The sequence below is a fragment of the Cibotium barometz genome, chromosome 46, assembly GCF_041138505.1.
Source record: "Cibotium barometz isolate CiBa-2024 chromosome 46, ASM4113850v1, whole genome shotgun sequence".
In the NCBI taxonomy this organism is placed as follows: Eukaryota; Viridiplantae; Streptophyta; class Polypodiopsida; order Cyatheales; family Cibotiaceae; genus Cibotium; species Cibotium barometz.
The window spans coordinates 44,437,003-44,454,889 of NC_141091.1; the positions used below are offsets into that span (position 1 = coordinate 44,437,003).

Here is a 17,887-nt window from a genome sequence, read left to right on the forward strand (position 1 = left end):
GACCATCTATGCGTGTAAATGGCAATAGTTATCCTTGCAAGAGACTATAGCTTGGCCCTAGGGCCATGCTACCAAGGGCTAGGATTCCATGAACAAATCTGCATCCTCTTTGCTATGTTAAAGCTACCATCAACAAAGCAACACCATCTTTGTTAATATTTAGCCCTAGGGCAAAGTTTCCAGTAAAGAGTATGTATATTTTCTCATGGTAGCTTGGTCCTAGGGCCAAGGTAGATTATCTTGTGTTGCCTAGGGTCATTCTCTACTCCCTTATATCTAGACATACTTTAGTATGGCCCATAGGGAACACAAGATATTCTAGAGTGACCCTTGCAAGACAATCTAGCTTGGCCCTAGGAACAATATACCAAGAACAAATCATCATCCTCTTCGCTACATTCTCTTCGCTAGTAGCTTGGCCCTAGTACCAAGCTACCATCAGAGCAACACCATCTTTACTAGTAGACTGCACCTAGTGCCAAGCTGCCAGCAAAGCTAATGTTGATTTGTTTATCATAGCTTGGCCCTAGGGTTAAGCTAGATTCTCTTGTGTGTGGTAGCTAGATTCTTTTGTGGTCCCTAGTGCCATTCTATCAAGATTGCATGGTAGGATGGCCCTCGGGCCCATCTCTGCATGTGCATAGCAGCACAGTGACCCTTGGAAGAGAATCTAGCTTGGACCTAGGGCCATGCTACCATGAACAAATCTACATTCTCTTTACTCATAGATTGACCCTATGACCATATGTAAGATTCTTTCCTCTAGCTTTTGAGTTGTACAGGTGTAAGAACCTCCCCTTCTGATCTTATAATTATTCCTCTCTCTCAAATAAAAGAAAGATCTTGTTTTGCCCTATTTTAGCCTGGAGAGAGAAAATGTCTAGAGGGAGGTAATCCAAAATTGAGAAACTTTTGGATATGAAAATCCTCATAGTGTCTAAAATGGTTTCCCTTGAAACAGAAATTCAAAAAGAACTTTCCAATGTGCAATTGGAATTAATTGAAAATAGGTATAAAGGACCTTAGCCTAAGGGTCTAGATTTTCAGAAATTTTTGGATTGATTATGGTCCAATTAAGGTTCCTATGGGACCAATAGGATCAATCCAAATGTGGGGAGGAGATAAATCTAATTTATAAAAGAAAAATACCCAAAAATGAGTAAATGCCCGCATAAGATTAAGAGTTGACTAGGTACAAGCACTACTACATGTTAGCCTAATACCGGGGCTTGTACCGGCGCTATTTAACGGGGTCTAAAAAAGCCTCGTCATCGGTATAAGCGCCGGTATAAGCGTCGGAACCACAGCGTCGGTATAAGTGTCGGCTAACAATACCGACGCCTATACCGGTGCATATACCAATGCTCACCGGGGGTAATACCGACGCATAAACCAGCGTCTATACCGGTGCCTATACCGGGGTAAATACCGGGGTGTATACCGACTTTAATACCAGCAAGAATACCACGGTATATACCGACGTCGATACCGGGGCATATACCGACGCTGTAGCAGAAATTTTTTTTTGGGCAGAATAGTGCTGCCTGGCTGTTGCCTAGCTGCCTGCAATGAGCAGGATCAACAACAGCAAACAAACAGCACCATTCTGTCTACAATAGAGCACAAAAATAACCGTGCTCGTTTGCATATTTTCCTGATCGACAAACAAGAAATTAAATTAAACATTAATACTCAAGAATGTTTTGATCATATTTCATTAGTTTGAAGGTCATCTTACATCATGGTAATGCCTCCCAATTGACGGTCTCTCCTTCTTCTTCAAGCATCTCAAACAAGGCCACAAGGCCATGTTTGTGAGCGTACTTCTCCTCTCGCTTACTTGGTGGGCGATTCATGGCCAACTCCTGCACACACGATTAACAATTATAACTTTTAAAAATCAACATTTAGCCCACATACATACATTTAAATAAATAAAATTGCTACAAACACTTACGAATTCATGGCGCATGGTTTCGTAACCACCACTCCCGAGATGAGAAGCCCCTACTGTTTGGAGTCTTTCCCTTGCTGCCTCTCTTTGTTGTTGAAACCTGTCTGGTGTCTCGGTGAGCTCCTGAGCAATGGCTGCCCACTCCCTGTCATCTAGCCAAACAGGTTTCTCCTTCCCCTCTCTAAATGCGTCCCTCGCCTTTGACCTACGATGCCCCATCAAAATGCGAGCTGTATACTGTATCCACTCATTAGAGATGACATTCATAGGGTCAGATGGCTGGAACTCTTGCTTTATCTTTGTGTTTATATAATTTTTCTTCCCCTTGTCTTGCTGATCCCATTTAGTCATGACAGAGTCATGAAACTGTATAGTGCACAATTGACGAATGCGTGTCTTCATTGCCTTCCCTGCACTATCCATTATTGGTGCCCCATCCCTAATTGTGTAAATCTTGCTGTTGTCATGGTCATGTGCACCCCAGGGAGTGGAAGGTGACCCTATGGGTGTGCTATCAACAGATGAGAGCGAAGGACGACGCTCACGTGGTGGTGGTGTCACAGCATCTGTGGCACTACCACCACAACAACCTCCCCCTGAAGACCTACTACGTGAGCGCCGTCTATGTGAAGAGGTGGTAGATCGAGCTGTAAGAGGAGTGGAAGGCTGTGTGATATGAGGTGTGGGAGCTGCTGTCGTACCCACGGGTGTGGGAACTGGCGTCGAGAAGCCAGATGGTGAGGCAGATGTCCCTGCTCCAGAACCCCAATAACTCTGAGCCATGGCTCTCTGCTCTAGAGTCATGGACGAAAGAAAACCATATAACTGCTGGGGACTCATGCCCTGCGGTGTAGGATTAAATGAGAAATCTGGACTGTAGTCGTAGGGCGGTGAGTCACCCATGGCCTGTGGACAAAAAACCATATGACAAACTTGTACGAAATGAAAATTACATGGTAAACAATGAATGAAAGAACCATAAGATAAACATTAACAATGATAAACAAAATTGGTAAAACTATATCAACTTGCTCCTACAGTAGTGATTATGATGGTAAACATTAACAATGGTAAACAATGAATGGACCTTCAATGTCATAAAACCATTACAAATATGTCATAACTATTTGCATAATCATTAAGATACATCATTTTAAAAATCATTATCTATTCTATCATCCTCATTAAGATCAGTAGTCCCAAAGAGGTCTATGTCTATGTACATTTCAGCATCCTCATCATTAAAAGTCCCTTGATGAAGGATGTCTTCATCATCTATGTCCTCTTCCTCAACTTGTTTTTCAGCTTCCTTGGTTTGCACCTCTTCATTTGGATCTTGCTCTAGTTGCTCCTCTTCATTTGCTTGCTCCTCTTCATTGTTGATATCGGCTTGTTCTTGCTGCTCTCCATTACCCTGTGCATCCACATCACCTTGTTGCAGCTCCAATTCTTCAAAAATTTGCTTACTGCGGGGGGCGACTTGAACCACAAACAGCCAGCGTGGATCTTTTGGATCCGCTTTAAAGACAACCTGCTCACAATGCTCTGGGCGCACAAAAGTATCTTGCTGATCGGTCCATACCTTTGTGGAGTCCACTTGGATGAGGCCACTCTTGTCTCTACGTACAGTTGCATGTGGCCCATTCATGATTACCTTGAACCACTTCACATCAAAGATAAACAACTCAAAACTTCTGAAGCCAACCTTTAATATATCTTGAATGGTTCCAAAGTAATCAAGCATTCCAGTAATTGTGTTATCATCACTTGCACTTGCACGACTTTCTTGAACAAACTGTGCTGTGACACCACAATCAAAGGTTGCTCTTCTTTGGTCTATTCGTTCTACTCGAAAATGACGTCCATGTGACCAAAACGCCCCATATTTGTGATACTACAAATAGCACAAAAAGTTTGTTGATGGAGAATCAAACACAGAGACATGTAGAGAAAAAAAAGAGAGACATGTAGAACTTAAACACTTACATGCCAATCACATCCTTTTGTAAGCTCCTCCTCCTCCTCTGTTATAGCTAAACCAGCACGTTTGGCTTCTAAAATTGTAGCTTCTAGCCATCTACCTGTGGGAAAGTCCAGAAGAGCTTGCATACCTTCTGGATATGGGAGATTTCTTGTAGTGCGATTCCTTCTGAAACTTAAACGATCTTGTACTCGTTGTCACTTGAGAGCTTCATATGTCTCTATCCACTTCTCCACTACATGAGAGTTCAAGATGCAAAATTTGTTGATTTTTTCCCTCAAAGTGTTATCCATCTTTCTCTTAATGCCTTGGCCTTGAGGTTCCTCACCAATGACTCGCCTGTTGGACTCTTGAGACCATAGTCGAGGTATCTCTGGATCTGAGGAACTTAAATATTCAGTGATGTAAACAAGGGACTCTTGTATCAGCCACCCTTCTGACATACTACCGTCTGGGCGAGCCATTTGGCGAACAAATCCCTTTAATGTCTTCATAAACCTCTCCAAAAAGAACATCCATCTTGAATGGACTGTTCCAGCAACTGCAACCTCATCTACAACATGAACTAGCAGATGCATCTGGATTGTTAATAAACTTGTAGGGAAAAACTTCTCTACCATGCAGACTGCCTCTATGGAGTTTAAACGCGCTGTCTCCAAAGTGTCTCTCTATATCTCTTTTGAAGAAATCCAGCGCACCAATGTGCCAATCTTATAGATAGTAGCTCTAATGTCTTCAGTGAGGCAATCTTTTATTGCTATGGGTAGCACAAATTGTAGAAACTTGTGCCAATCATGACTCTTGAGACCACTAAGATCATCATCCTTTGTAAATGCACTTTTCAAGCAATACATACAACCTGTAGGAGTCCGAAACTCTGAAATTGTCCTCTTGACTTGTTGTTCCTCCATCTTGCTAAAAACCCATGGGGCTCTTGGAAGTAGCACCTTTCCATTGGGTCTAGTGCGAGCCCACAACTCTTGCATGCAACCAATCTCTTCCAAGTCATCCCTTTGCCCTTTAGTATCCTTTTTTCCTGTCATGGTCTTCCACAGAATGTCAGCTACATTCTTGAAAATATGCATCGGGTCAAGCAAATGGTTTATACGGAGATCACCCCAATAGGGGAGTTGGTGAAAGATAGAGAGCCTCTTCATCCCAGGACATGCCAAGTTGCCACATTCCTCCCATTTGATCTTCCAATCGCTTGCCTTCAATGCACTTGGAGGAGGTCTTCCTAGATTACCATCCCGCAATTCATGATTTTCTGGAAGATACCTAACATGTCCTTGGTAGACATTCTTTCGCAATGCTTTTGAGTATCTTGAATCAAGTCGAGGACCACATACACGACATGCATTGTAACCCGATATAGACAAACCTGAGCATTCTCCATAGCCAGGCCAATCATGCATTGTCCACATGAGAATACCTTGCACAGTTGTAAGTCTTTGGCCACTCTGCTGCTTTGACATGTCCTTCACTTCAATTCCGTTCCACAAGGTGCGTAACTCATCAATAAGTGGTGCCAAATATACATCCATGTTCTTCACCTTGTACTTTCCTGGAACTATTAATGAGAGCAACAGATGACCTTTCTTTATTGCTAACCATGGCGGAAGATTATAATTCACAAGGCAAACAGGCCATGTGCTCCATGAAGAGCTCCTTAAACCAAAAGGGTTTACACCATCCATTGCTAGGCCAAGACGGAGGTTTCTAGGTTCTTCCTTAAAAGCCGGCCATTTCTCTTCAATGTGTCTCCATGCGGGTGAGTTAGCAGGCACACGCATCACTTCATCTGTGGATCGAGTTGTGGCATGCCATGTCATCAAGCTTGCTATTGATTTGCACCTGAACATGCTTTTTATCCTTGGGATGATTGGAAAGTGCCTGAGAACCTTTACCGGGACAGCTTCCCCCTGAACATCTTCTCTATATCTGTTAGAGCCACAATGGGGACATTCTTGCAAATGCTCATATTCATGGCGGAAGAGGCAACAATCATTGCGACAAGCATGAATATTATTGTAATCCATGCCTATGGATTTCAATAACTTCTTCGCATCTGCACGAGATGGAGGCATCTCGTTGCCAGGGGGAAATATCTGATCTTTCAAAAGCCTGCAAGTATGGCAATATCTGATCGTTACTATTAAGATTTTCTCAAATACAAGTTGATAATTTATCATTTTAACAGTAGGTGTAATCTCCAAAAAAAACCTTACTTGAATAGTTCAATGACACTTGTATTAGACCATCCAAAAATTGACTGCAAATTTAGCATCGTAAGAGATGCACGCAATACAGATATGTTAGCACCATTGTATAATGGAAGGCGTGCAAGTTTACGCATGGCCTCTTCCTCTGGTTCATAATTTGACCGTTGAGAATGTCGTGGTTGATGATCTTCATGTTCATGCTCCTCGAAGAGAGCTTCTTGTTGCTCGATGAAGGCATCCAACATTTCTTCCATTGACCTTCTTCCATTTCCTGACCTTCTTCCATTCCCTCGGGTGCTGTTAATTGAGCTCCATCTGTCACTCCCTCCTGCGATATCCTCATCCTTTGTTGGGGACGAGAATTCACAGGTGTAATGTTATCAAGATGCGGCTGCACACTTGCTTGGTTGTATGATTGAAACCGTAAATTTTGCAAGCGCTCCATTGGAAATATGCCAGCGTCATGAACATGCTCGTTGCAAATCCTTCGTTTTCGAAAGATTTGGTACTTACATCGCATGCATGGACACGCTATTCTCTCTTCAAGATTGAGAGGCTCCATCTAGCAGGATAACATGTATATGCAGCTCATTAAACACAAATCAGCTTATCTCCTCTCCATACAAAATTAAATGGAATTTGAACAAGGATGGAGAGAGAAGCTATCTCTATTCATAAATAGCTGTTTATAAAGGCCTTATGCAATAATCTAAATGCATAGTATAAGTATAAGCTTGCATAATAAGGCTGCAAGACTTATGCATAAGCTCTATGCATAAGCCTTATGCATAAGCCATATGCATAAGCTCTATGCATAAGCCATATGCATAAGTCTTATGCACACGCTCTATGCATAAGTCTTATGCATAAGCCATATGCACACGCTCTATGCACAAGTCTTATGCATAAGCCATAAGCTCTATGCATAAACCCTAAACCCTCATTCAAGATGCCTTGCATCCATATTACCTTCCATGTCCTCATCACCAATGATCATTTCTTGCACAACATCCCCACCCTTGCTGCGTGGTCTTCCCTTCGGCATAGTGAAGAAATGTAAGATGTTGGTAGAATGCCCAAATGATGTCGGAATTGGACAAAAGAAGGTTCTATAGGTAGGTAATGGTGTCTACTATCCTCCCAAATGAACACAGTAAGAATTAGGTGTGGGCAAGTACTCTCTATTTTAGGGTTTGTGCAGGACAGCTGAAAGTAGTAATTTGGCTCTAAAACGCAAAATATATGTCGGAATCAGGATTTTGACGGCTCTATAGAAAGCTAACGGAAGATAGAACCTACCCCTAAAAGCATTTTGATTCAGTCAAAGTGGAAGTATATTCTGTTTGACTTTGACCGAGATTGTGATATCCGATTAAGGGGTTCTATGGCTCATTTGAAAACTCTCAAGGAGTAGAATAGAGTCGTGTAATCACTCGGACCTAATCCCAAAAACCCTAGGACTGAATTAGGATTTTGTAAATTCCGCCAGAGTCTCCTTTGTAATTGGAACCAAATCTCAAATGAAAATGCAACTTCTCAAATCACAATGCAATACTCTTTGTATCCCACAATGTCATGAAAGATCATATGCACTCTTTGTCCATTAAAGCATTTTCAATATCCACACAATATGACGGAAAAGGGGCCCCATTGCCCAAATGCATCCACAAAGTTGATGGTGAGGATTGTTGAGGATGCGCGTTGAAGCTTGCCGATCTCCCGGCCAAGCTCTTCTCACCCCTTCACCGAGTTTTCCTCCAAGGTGAAGGTTGAGGCCATTTCTTCACACCGGTGTACCTAATCCCCCTTTGTACCACTTTACCAAGCAATCACGGCACAAAGAGTTCAAGCCATTCTCCCCTTGGCCTCTCCAACCAATGCCAAGGTACCCTCACACATTGCTAGATTCTATAGAAACTTGAAGTGGTAGCAATGGTGAGTGTAGGTACAAAATGATGTGGATAATATCAAATGATAGAACAAGTTTGTTGGCTTACAAGTATTGAGCATGACTCATGCCCTTTTACAATTTAGAACTCATCAATAAAGCATGGACTCATGCCTCAATCCATCATCCAAAAGCTCCAACACAAACCAACAATTCACAATGCCCTCACCATGGCATTTGCATAAGCATTTGTTAACCACAATCAAGGCATTTGCAATTGCATTCCAACAATCCCTTTCACATAAGCCTTATGCACACGCTCTATGCAATTACGCTCTATACATAAGCCTTATGCACACGCTCTATGCATAAGCCATATGCACACGCTCTATGCATAAGCCTTATGCATAAGCTCTATGCATAAGCCATATGCATAAGTCTTATGCGTACGCTCTATGCATAAGCCATATGCATAAGCTCTATGCATAAGTCTTATGCATACGCTCTATGCATAAGTCTTATGCATAGGCTCTATGCAAGACTTATGCATAAGCTCTATGCTATATGCCTTATGCACTATGCTAACCCTTAATCCCATCACCCAATGGTGTAATAAACATGATCTTGTTTTACATGGATAATAGATCTTACCTTGATAACATATATAAACTCTATGAATAAAGAGAATACCTTATGCATAGAAAAACAGAGCATAAGACTTATATGTTATATGTATAAGAGAGTAAAAACATTCAAAAAGCTTTCAACAAGAAGGCTACGCAAGCTCTATGTACAATGTCCATGCAAGCTTTCAAGAAACCTATGCATAGAGATTTTATAAGCTTGTAAGAAACCCATGCATAGAGATTTTATAAGCTTGCAAACTCTATGCATAAAGCCTATGCATAGAGCTTATGCATAGAGATTTCACAAGCTCACAAGCTCTATGAATAGAGCTTATGCATAACGCTTGCAAGAAGGCTATGCATAGAGATTGCAAGCTTATTATAGGTTTTATGCATAGATATTAAATTAATCCTATGTGTAAGCTTACAAGAACCCAAAACTAACCCTAAACCATAAAACATGGATCCAATAATTCATAGAAAATAGCATAAACAAAAAAAATCGAAAGAGGATCTACCTCTTTTTTGCAAAGCTGAAGGAGAGGATTGGTGAAAGATTGGTGAGGTTAAAGAGCTGCAAAACAAAATATTAAACAAACTAATTAGTAAATTAAACACAAGAAAAAGAACTAATACAAAACCCTAAAATCTCTATGCATGCATTAGGAGATCTATGCATACATAGAGAGCTCTCAACATGCATAGAGAGCCAAAAAAACACAAAACCCTAAACGTCCTAATTCTTAAATTAAAAAGAAAAAGCAATTGCAAGAACATATTAGGAGAAGAAGAGGAGAAAAGAAGAAAGAAGGAGAAAAGAGGAGAGAGGAAAAAAGAGGAGAGAGAGAGAAAGACCTTCTTGGCTTGTTCTTGCGCTTCCTCTGCGAAAAAACCAGAAAATAGGCTCTCGGCTGTGAAAAACTTACGAGCGCCGGTATATGCTACGGAATATGCGTCGGAATATACGTCGGTATATACTACGGAATGTGCGCCGGTATAAACGTCGGAATATGCGTCGGTATAGGCGTCGGTATACGCGACGGGACACGAAAATTTAAAAAAACCCCGCCATGCTTGTCTCCTCCAGCATTACGACGGACATACCGACGTTCGACATTTGCGTCGGTATTTTAGCGTCGGTATGCCCTCAAGCTCTTGTAGTGAAGGTTTATTAGTAAAAAACTATGAATATTACTAAAAAAAGAGATATTTTTGGTATAATGATACATTTTTGACACTTTGGTAAGGAGAAGGGGGCTCTTCAAGGAGGCACCTATTTCACATGTGTGGAGGAGTTTTAAACTAAAAAATAATAAGATATTTTTATCTCTCCTCTCTCCTGGATCAAACCAAATCAAAAAGGGAACCAAACTGGTCCAAATCTTGTCCAAATTCAACCAAACTCAACCTGGAAAATTCTAGAAACTAGTTGGACTTGGTTAGAGGCCTCCCTCACCTATAAATAGACCCTTATCCCTTTGTAAAAAAATATGAGAACTATACCATGCCAGTATTATACTGAAATAATGATATTTTCTATTATCCTCTACAATTTGGAGAGAATGGAGTTTCTCTCTCTCTTCAACCTTCTTTGGAGCCTTCCTCAATATACTAACCAATTGATTGGTTGGGGGCCTCTTCAATGACTAAAGAATCAAGCAAAACAAGAGGTAAAGTGTGAGTTTATGGTCTTTTTCTTAATCTCTAAATGTTTCTCACTTCTCAACCCCTCTAAAGTTTGAGAAGTATTCAATTGAATGGCTCTTTAATGCAATTGAAGCTCTAATAAGTTTTAGTGATAAATTTTATAAAGTTTTCATTTATGCTTAAATTAAATGTTTTTTTTAAAAGCATATCTCTCTCCCCCCCAAAGAATGGTCATTCCTATGACCTGTTCTATATTCAAATGATGCTTCTCTCATGAAGCAATTCTCAAATCTAAAAGTAAATTCTATGCTTGTCAAATTTGAGGCCAAAGAAGTGGCCTCAAATTTATGGAAAACTTGGGAATCAAGTCCATAATTGGATATTGATCCAATTTTAGTTATTCTATCATATGGTATTACTAAACTTTATTCTTTCAAAAATATTAAAAATTATTAGTAATAGCAACGGAGCTATGGCAAAATTTTTAAAAAATTAACACATAAATCATTTTCATTCATAATATGAAAAGAGGACTTCCTACCATATTCTAGGATTAATCATCCTAGGTTAATTGAAAAATTCTCATCATAACCATGCAAAAATTGATTTTAATGTTTATGCATAAATAGTTAATTAGCAAAAAGAGAAATTTCTAGTAATTCATTTTTATGATGAAAGAGGAATTCCCATATTTGGAATCCAATCATTTGAATGAGAAAAGTGGAACTCCTAGCATATTGGAATTATTGGATATTTTATTTAAATTCAAAGATAAATTTTAGATAAATTTATTTTATCTATGAGAAATAATGAAATGGTAAAAGAGGAATTCCTATGAAATTTGGAATTCCATCATTTAGATGGGAAAAGAGAAATTCCTAGCATATTGGAATTATTAGATATTTTATTTAAATTCAAAAATAAATTTTAGATAAATTTATTTTATCTATGAGAAATGATTAAATGGTAAAAGAGGAATTCCTATGACATTTGGAATTCCATCATTTAGATGGAGAAAGAGAAATTCCTAGCATATTGAAATTATTGGATATTTTATTTAAATTTAAAGATAAATTTTAAATAAAATTATTATATCTATGAGAAATATTTAAATGGTAAAAGAGGAATTCCTATGATATTTGGAACTCCATCATTTATATGGGAAAAGCGAAATTCCTATCATATTTAATTAATGGGTATTTTAGTTTAGATGAAATTATTTTATGAGAAATATTTGATGATAAAAGAGGAATTTCCATGACATTGCAATGCAAATAATTAAATGCAAAAAGAGGAATTCCCATGACATTGCAATGCAAATAATTAAATGCAAAAAGAGGAATTCCCATGGTGTTTGAGATCCAAGAAATTAAATGGGAAGAAGAGAAATTTTTAGTATAATTTAATTTATGATTATTTATCAAAAGTGGAAATATGGGTAGAATTGATTTCTGTAAATCCCATGAATTCTTTTATTCAAAAGAGGAATATTGAATATAATTCAATTGAGGAATTGAGAAGGAATATGAAAATAGTCGTCCAGAAAAAGAATCTTTATCTAAGCCAAGCAATTGGTAGCAATTTAGAAAAAGTCCCATTATCAGTATCAAAGTAGAAAAAGCTACTAAATGGGGATAGGATGTGATAAGATGTAAATGGGATGCGATAGGATGTGAATGGATGTGATAAGATGTAAATGGGATATGATAGGATGTGAATGGGTGTGATAAGATGTAAATGGGATGCGATAGGATGTGAATGGATGTGATAAGATGTAAATGGGATGCGATAGGATGTGAATGGATGTGATAAGATGTAAATGGGATGTGATAAGATGTGATGTAAATGGATGTGGATGTGAATGATGAGATGAGAATGAGAATGAGAATGAGAAGAGAGGATATGTGAAAGGGTGAGATGGAAAGTAAATGGATGTGGATGTGAATGTGATGAAAATGGATGTGAATGTGTATGTAAAGAATGGATGTGGATGTGTATGATGTGAATGTGTATGTGAAGAATGGATGTGGATGTGGATGTGAAAGAATGGATGTGGATGTATGTGAAAGAATGGATGTGGATGTGTATGTGAAGAATGGATGTGGATGTGTATGTGAAAGAATGGATGAGATGTGATGGGATGTGAATCGGGATAGATGTGAATGAATGTGATGTGAGGTGAAATGGATGTGATGTGATGATGTGATGGGGATTGGAGTAGATATGAATGGATCAGATGTGAATGAATGTGATGTGATGAGATGTGGATATGGGTAGATGCGAGTGGATGAGATCTGATGAGGATAAATGAGGAAAGATGTGATGAGATGGAAAATGATGTGATTGGATGAGAATGGAAATATGGGTAGATGCGAGTGGATGATGAGATGTGATGATGAGGATAAATGAGGAAAGATGGAAAATGATGTGATTAGATGAGAATGGGAATACATATGAAATGGATGTGGATTAAATAATGTGGATTGATGTGGAACAATGTGGAAAGACAAGAGTTCATTATAGAAACTGTATTTACGACCTATTTTTTGGTTCGATTTAAATGGTGAGCTTCCGGTACGGTAGATGAGGGACCAAGGAAGTGGCCTATGAGTGAAGTGCTAGGTGACTTGCGAAGGATCCTAGAGGGTGCTGACCATACGATGCTTAGGCTCTGGGTTGCCAAAGATACCCACACGTGCGTTGGGGAAGATATTAGAACAAGGAGTAAGAGTTGTTTTCTGAATTTGGGCATGGATCTAGTTGATTGACCTTGCTGGTCCTCAATGGATGAGTCCATGGCTCTTTTATATGGATCTGTTGGTTGATCTTTCTTATCTTCAATGGATATTCCATTTTGATTCTTATAAGTGAATATACTACCAGGTACTATGAGCTAGCAACTATTGAAAAAGCCCCTGATGAGTGGACAGGTGGTGAGCGTTCTGGTTTCCAATGATGCCATAGGTACACCGATGAAGGAATGATTGGAAATTAGGATTCATCCAGATATTTTGGAGGATTATGATCAGTGACACTATGGTTTCATTAAATGATTGTTTTAAAGACTATCACAGTTGAATCTGTTTTAAAGACAGCTGAATCTGTGAAAAAGGCAATTTCATATTGGGTGTGTAAGTGGTGTGACTAGCTTTAAGTTTGCATGAGTATCCAGCTAGGGGGCTTGGGAACTCTTTTCCCTAGTACCCAGGACAAAACCTAACCAAATTCCTAATTGGATCCCATCACTACAGTGGTTGGGCGGTTGGCTAAACAATGGGACTAAGGCTGGACTGATGGATCCCTAAAGTGAGACTCAATTCTGTTATGGTACGATAGATGAAGTAAATCCCCGATGAAAATTGTTCTATGGAAAAGAATCAACGGCTGTGCCTCTCAATGAGGAAAAAGCGTTGGTCTCATGATCCCATCCAAGTGCAAGTTTCTTCCTTTATCTGACCAAGTGTCTTTATAGGTTTGGTCGGATCAGTTTGGTTAGTGATGACCTTGACTACATTAGAGTAAAAATATCTTTGAGGAATCGCCCGTGCTTAGGAGAAGTTTTTTTCGGTTCGGTTTTGGAAGAACCGAGGGATTAGTCTCTTGTCCCGATATCCATGTGGGCGAGGCCCTGAGGAGTAAGGGACCCTGCCCCATGCAAGAAGTGCTACTTCCACTGCTAGCACCCCAGAATTCGTTGCGCGGAGGGGATAGGGATCTCTCACCAAACTACCGCATTAGGACATTTTGGAGGTCATTCGTAGGGCCTTGTAAGAAAATAGTCGATTCTTATTTTCTCTCTAGAAAAAATCTTGAAATATTAAAATAAAGAGAATGTAAAAGTCATAAAAGTGTAGTCTCTGAGCTAGAGAGGTAAATTTTCTCGCACGCGGCCGTCTTAAAGTTCATTGGAACCTTCTTTGAAATGATACATTCGAAACTGCAAGAATAAGGTTAGTTCAGGAGGATATTATTGCACGGAAGACAGTTTGGAGGGAAATATAACCTTCATCTCCAATTTCAAAAGACAAATAAAAGCCTTCTCTCACCATAACCAGTCCTATTCTTTCACTTTGCATCATATAGTATACTTACTCATTCCTAGAATACTCCAATGGAGAACAACCATGTACACACTCATTCTTTTGAAGAGTCCAATCATGAAAGCATTAAGAGAAAGTACCATCTACACATTGATCTAGATAGTGCGTATGCGTCCATTCAAAAATGTAGAAGTGGACAACTAATGCTCTCATCAGATGTTAAAGATCATAGGAGGTTGTCGGGGAAGCAACACAGAACTTTGGTGTGATGGCTCCATCTATCCTATTGACCCTTGTACTACTTCACATCCTCCCTTTTCAAATCCCACAACTCTCTTACGTTTTGCAGCACGTGATGGCGCCACAGGCATACTAGGATATTGCAAGTCAATTTCTTACATACAAGAAAGAGAAAGACATTATTCATCACAAAACTCAGCAAATGAGCTTCTTGGCTTGTCTGGTGAATGCAAGACACAGAAAGTTAGATTGGAAGAACAAGAATGTCAAATCAATAAACTAAGAAGTGAATTCCGCAAATATAGAGAAAAAGACACAATCATTGGACGGTGCATACGGAAAAGAAAGCTTAAAAACGTCAAGAACTTGAGGCTCGGTATTTGGGCAAACTGAAGAAGAGAATCCAAGCCATAAGGTAAGATTGCACTGAATGCATTCCCATTCACATGTCTTTTGTGCTAGCAATTAATATTATTTTTTTTGCTGGGCTTCTTTGGGGTTTACATGTTCTCTATGTTAGTAATGAGTAGTGCTATATTTGTAGGGTTGTCATACATATCCTAAGACAAAGAGAATATTAATCCCAATCTCAATCTAGCAAAGCAACTAAAACCATTCGTGGACATCAAGAATGGTAAGAGAAATGATAAAAGAGAAGAAGTTCAAGGTGGTTCAACGAGATATAGTGGATGAATTTGTAACCAACAATACAGTTTCAGCCCTGTGCGATATTCAATATGCCATGGATTCAAGTGGAGTGAGTCATAAGGGTTATAGTGCCATCTAGAATTCAGTGTCATCCCTCCTTGAGGCCAAAGGCATTAAAGAAAAGCTACTTCCAACACCTACAAAAGTTTGGAGACATAGGGAGGAATTAAACACAGAATAACTTCACTATGTTAGTCACTCATACCACATTGTAGGAGAGTTTAAGGGAGAAGGTGGCAGCATATTCTACAATGAACACAACAATATATTCATGGAATTGGAGCTCTTGAAAAAGAGAATGGTGGAGTTCTATGATATTACATTTGAGGAGGTAAGAGGTGTACTTCAGTTTGTCATCAAACTTGATGAGTGCGAGATTATCAAGGAGAAAAAGACGAAAAGGGTCACAATAACACTTATGAATAGGGCTCTTTGTAATTGTAGTAGGGATGATCCAAAGTATTTTAGTGTGCAGTCTGAGACGAACATCTAGTGGCTAGCTTCATTTGAGGTCAAGAAAGAGGACCATGAATCCTTGTTTTGGGTATTTCATCACACATATCCCCAATCTCATCAAAGAACAGATGAATGCAAACACGATGCTCCATGTAGAGAAAAGGGAAGAATTTCAACTCCAATGGCATCTTGCGGGTGATTTGAAGACTCTCAAGTGCTTATTTAATTGCAGCAAAGGGGCCAATGCAAAATCTCCATGCCTTTACTGCATGGACTCCGCAAGGGTGATGGACTCTAAGTGATTGGAGACGACCACCTAGCAGACAAATTTTGGATGAGAACTTTAAACCAGTGTTTGAGATTCTTCTTTCCAATGTTGTATCATAGAGAAATTGGTATATCTCTACATTGGTTTTGCTTGGAAGATCAAGAATGTAGCAGAGAGGAAAGAAGCCATCAGTGCATTGGAGAAGGTGCTATAAGAAATTGGACTACATGGAGGTAATGTCCAGATTCTGAAGGACACTAAAAGTCATCAAATGAAAAGGAAATTCCAATGAAGCCCTCCACCATTGGAGGTGTTAAGGCAAGAAGATTTCTTTCCAAGCCAATGAATAATCAGCAACACAAACTTACAAAGTTAGGAAAGCAATATACGACAACCTACACAAGTCGAATCGAATACCAATAGTGGAAAAAGCTTCATAATGCAGTGAAAGACCATGAAGGTGCTTGAAGGAATGTCAAAGCAGATGTTTGGCATTCAATTGATACTCTGTTCCAAATGTGTGAGAAAGTCAACTACTCCCAGCAAGACAAAAAGAGCTTTCAAGACAACTTGTAACAAGCACTCAAAAAAGCATTCAGAGCTGCTAGGACTGACACCAACATTACACACTATATGGTATGTTTCTAGCTTACTCTTGTATCCTAGCCATCGATACTGTATGGCATCATATTCTCTACAACCACATGCCTTACTTTATACACAAGGACTTGATAAATCACACTATATGGCCCAAAATGCATATTTCAGGCACACACAACATGGTGGTGGAAAAAGTAAGGCAAACAGCCTACAAGAAGTGTTCCAATGGTTCTATAGAAGGATACTACAACAACTACATAAAAAAGAAACCTTGAGGTCAGGCATGTATGATGCTGGATTTGTATTAACAACCACTTGTGGTTGTGAGGGACCGGCAATTGTTGAGACCTCCTGGGGTCTGATAGAGCTAACCATAGGTGATGTCCCCATAGGGCCATAAATTAATTCCCTCCGTCATTGCTGACCCAGCTGTACCTCTTCCCAGTTTCTAGCTTCTTGTTTGGCCGCATTCAAATCAACAGGCCGACGAAGCCCAACATACTTCTGAGCCTCTGGATCCCTTAGACCATCAATCAAACGACGCTTTTGTGTGTCATCATTAGGGGATGCTACTCCCATCTTCCTCACAATGGTCTCCATGCGTTGTATGTAATGGTCAATGCTCTCGTTCACTCCTTGCAACAAGTAGTCTAATTGCTGGGCCAATCTATCTTGAAAACCTTGCCTTCTAAATTTGGCCAAAAAATATGTTGATAGATTTTGGTACGTGGCCTTGGAGGCTGCATCCAAGTTGCTATACCAACTTGCTGCTTCGTCTTTAAAAGTTGCCGGAAAGATATGCAGCTTTTGATCTTGATCAATTATCTCGTTAGCAACACATGTCACCTCAAACTTTTGTAAATGCGCATCAGGATCCTCGTCCCAAAGTCCCGCAAATTGCACGAAGTCGGCTAACCGGATTGTTGCTCTTTGTGCTGGAACAGTCATTTGGAAAAATGGTAATACCTCAAAAGTTGGATCGTCCCAGAAATTTAAAGCTCTAGGTCTTACCCTAGGTAATCGCGGATAGCTTCTAAGTCCTCTAGGCACACTACCGCTAGTGCCTACAATAGTCTCTCTTTATTCTCTTGTTGGGCTATCAACTTGTGCAGGTCGATTGCTGACTCCTAAATCCCTTATTGTTTGGTCATCACACGAAAGATCTTCCCCGCTTAGACTAGAAGGAACGCTAACCTGAAATTGACCGCTGTCCAAGGATCTTCCTTGTGTCACGTTCGGTTCTTGCTCTCTCAACAA

At 39.6% G+C, this 17,887-nt stretch overlaps 1 protein-coding gene across 1 annotated transcript; it reads right to left on the reverse strand.

Annotated features, from left to right (window-relative positions):
• Positions 1-1,739: 1,739 nt before the first annotated feature.
• LOC147612263 (uncharacterized) lies at positions 1,740-17,230 on the reverse strand. Its single transcript, XM_086784195.1, has 3 exons — positions 17,066-17,230; positions 1,958-2,191; positions 1,740-1,865 (listed from the first exon to the last, which is right to left on the reverse strand). Exons 1-3 carry the CDS (start codon positions 17,228-17,230, stop codon positions 1,740-1,742), a joined length of 525 nt encoding a protein of 174 aa, XP_086640321.1.
• Positions 17,231-17,887: the final 657 nt, after the last annotated feature.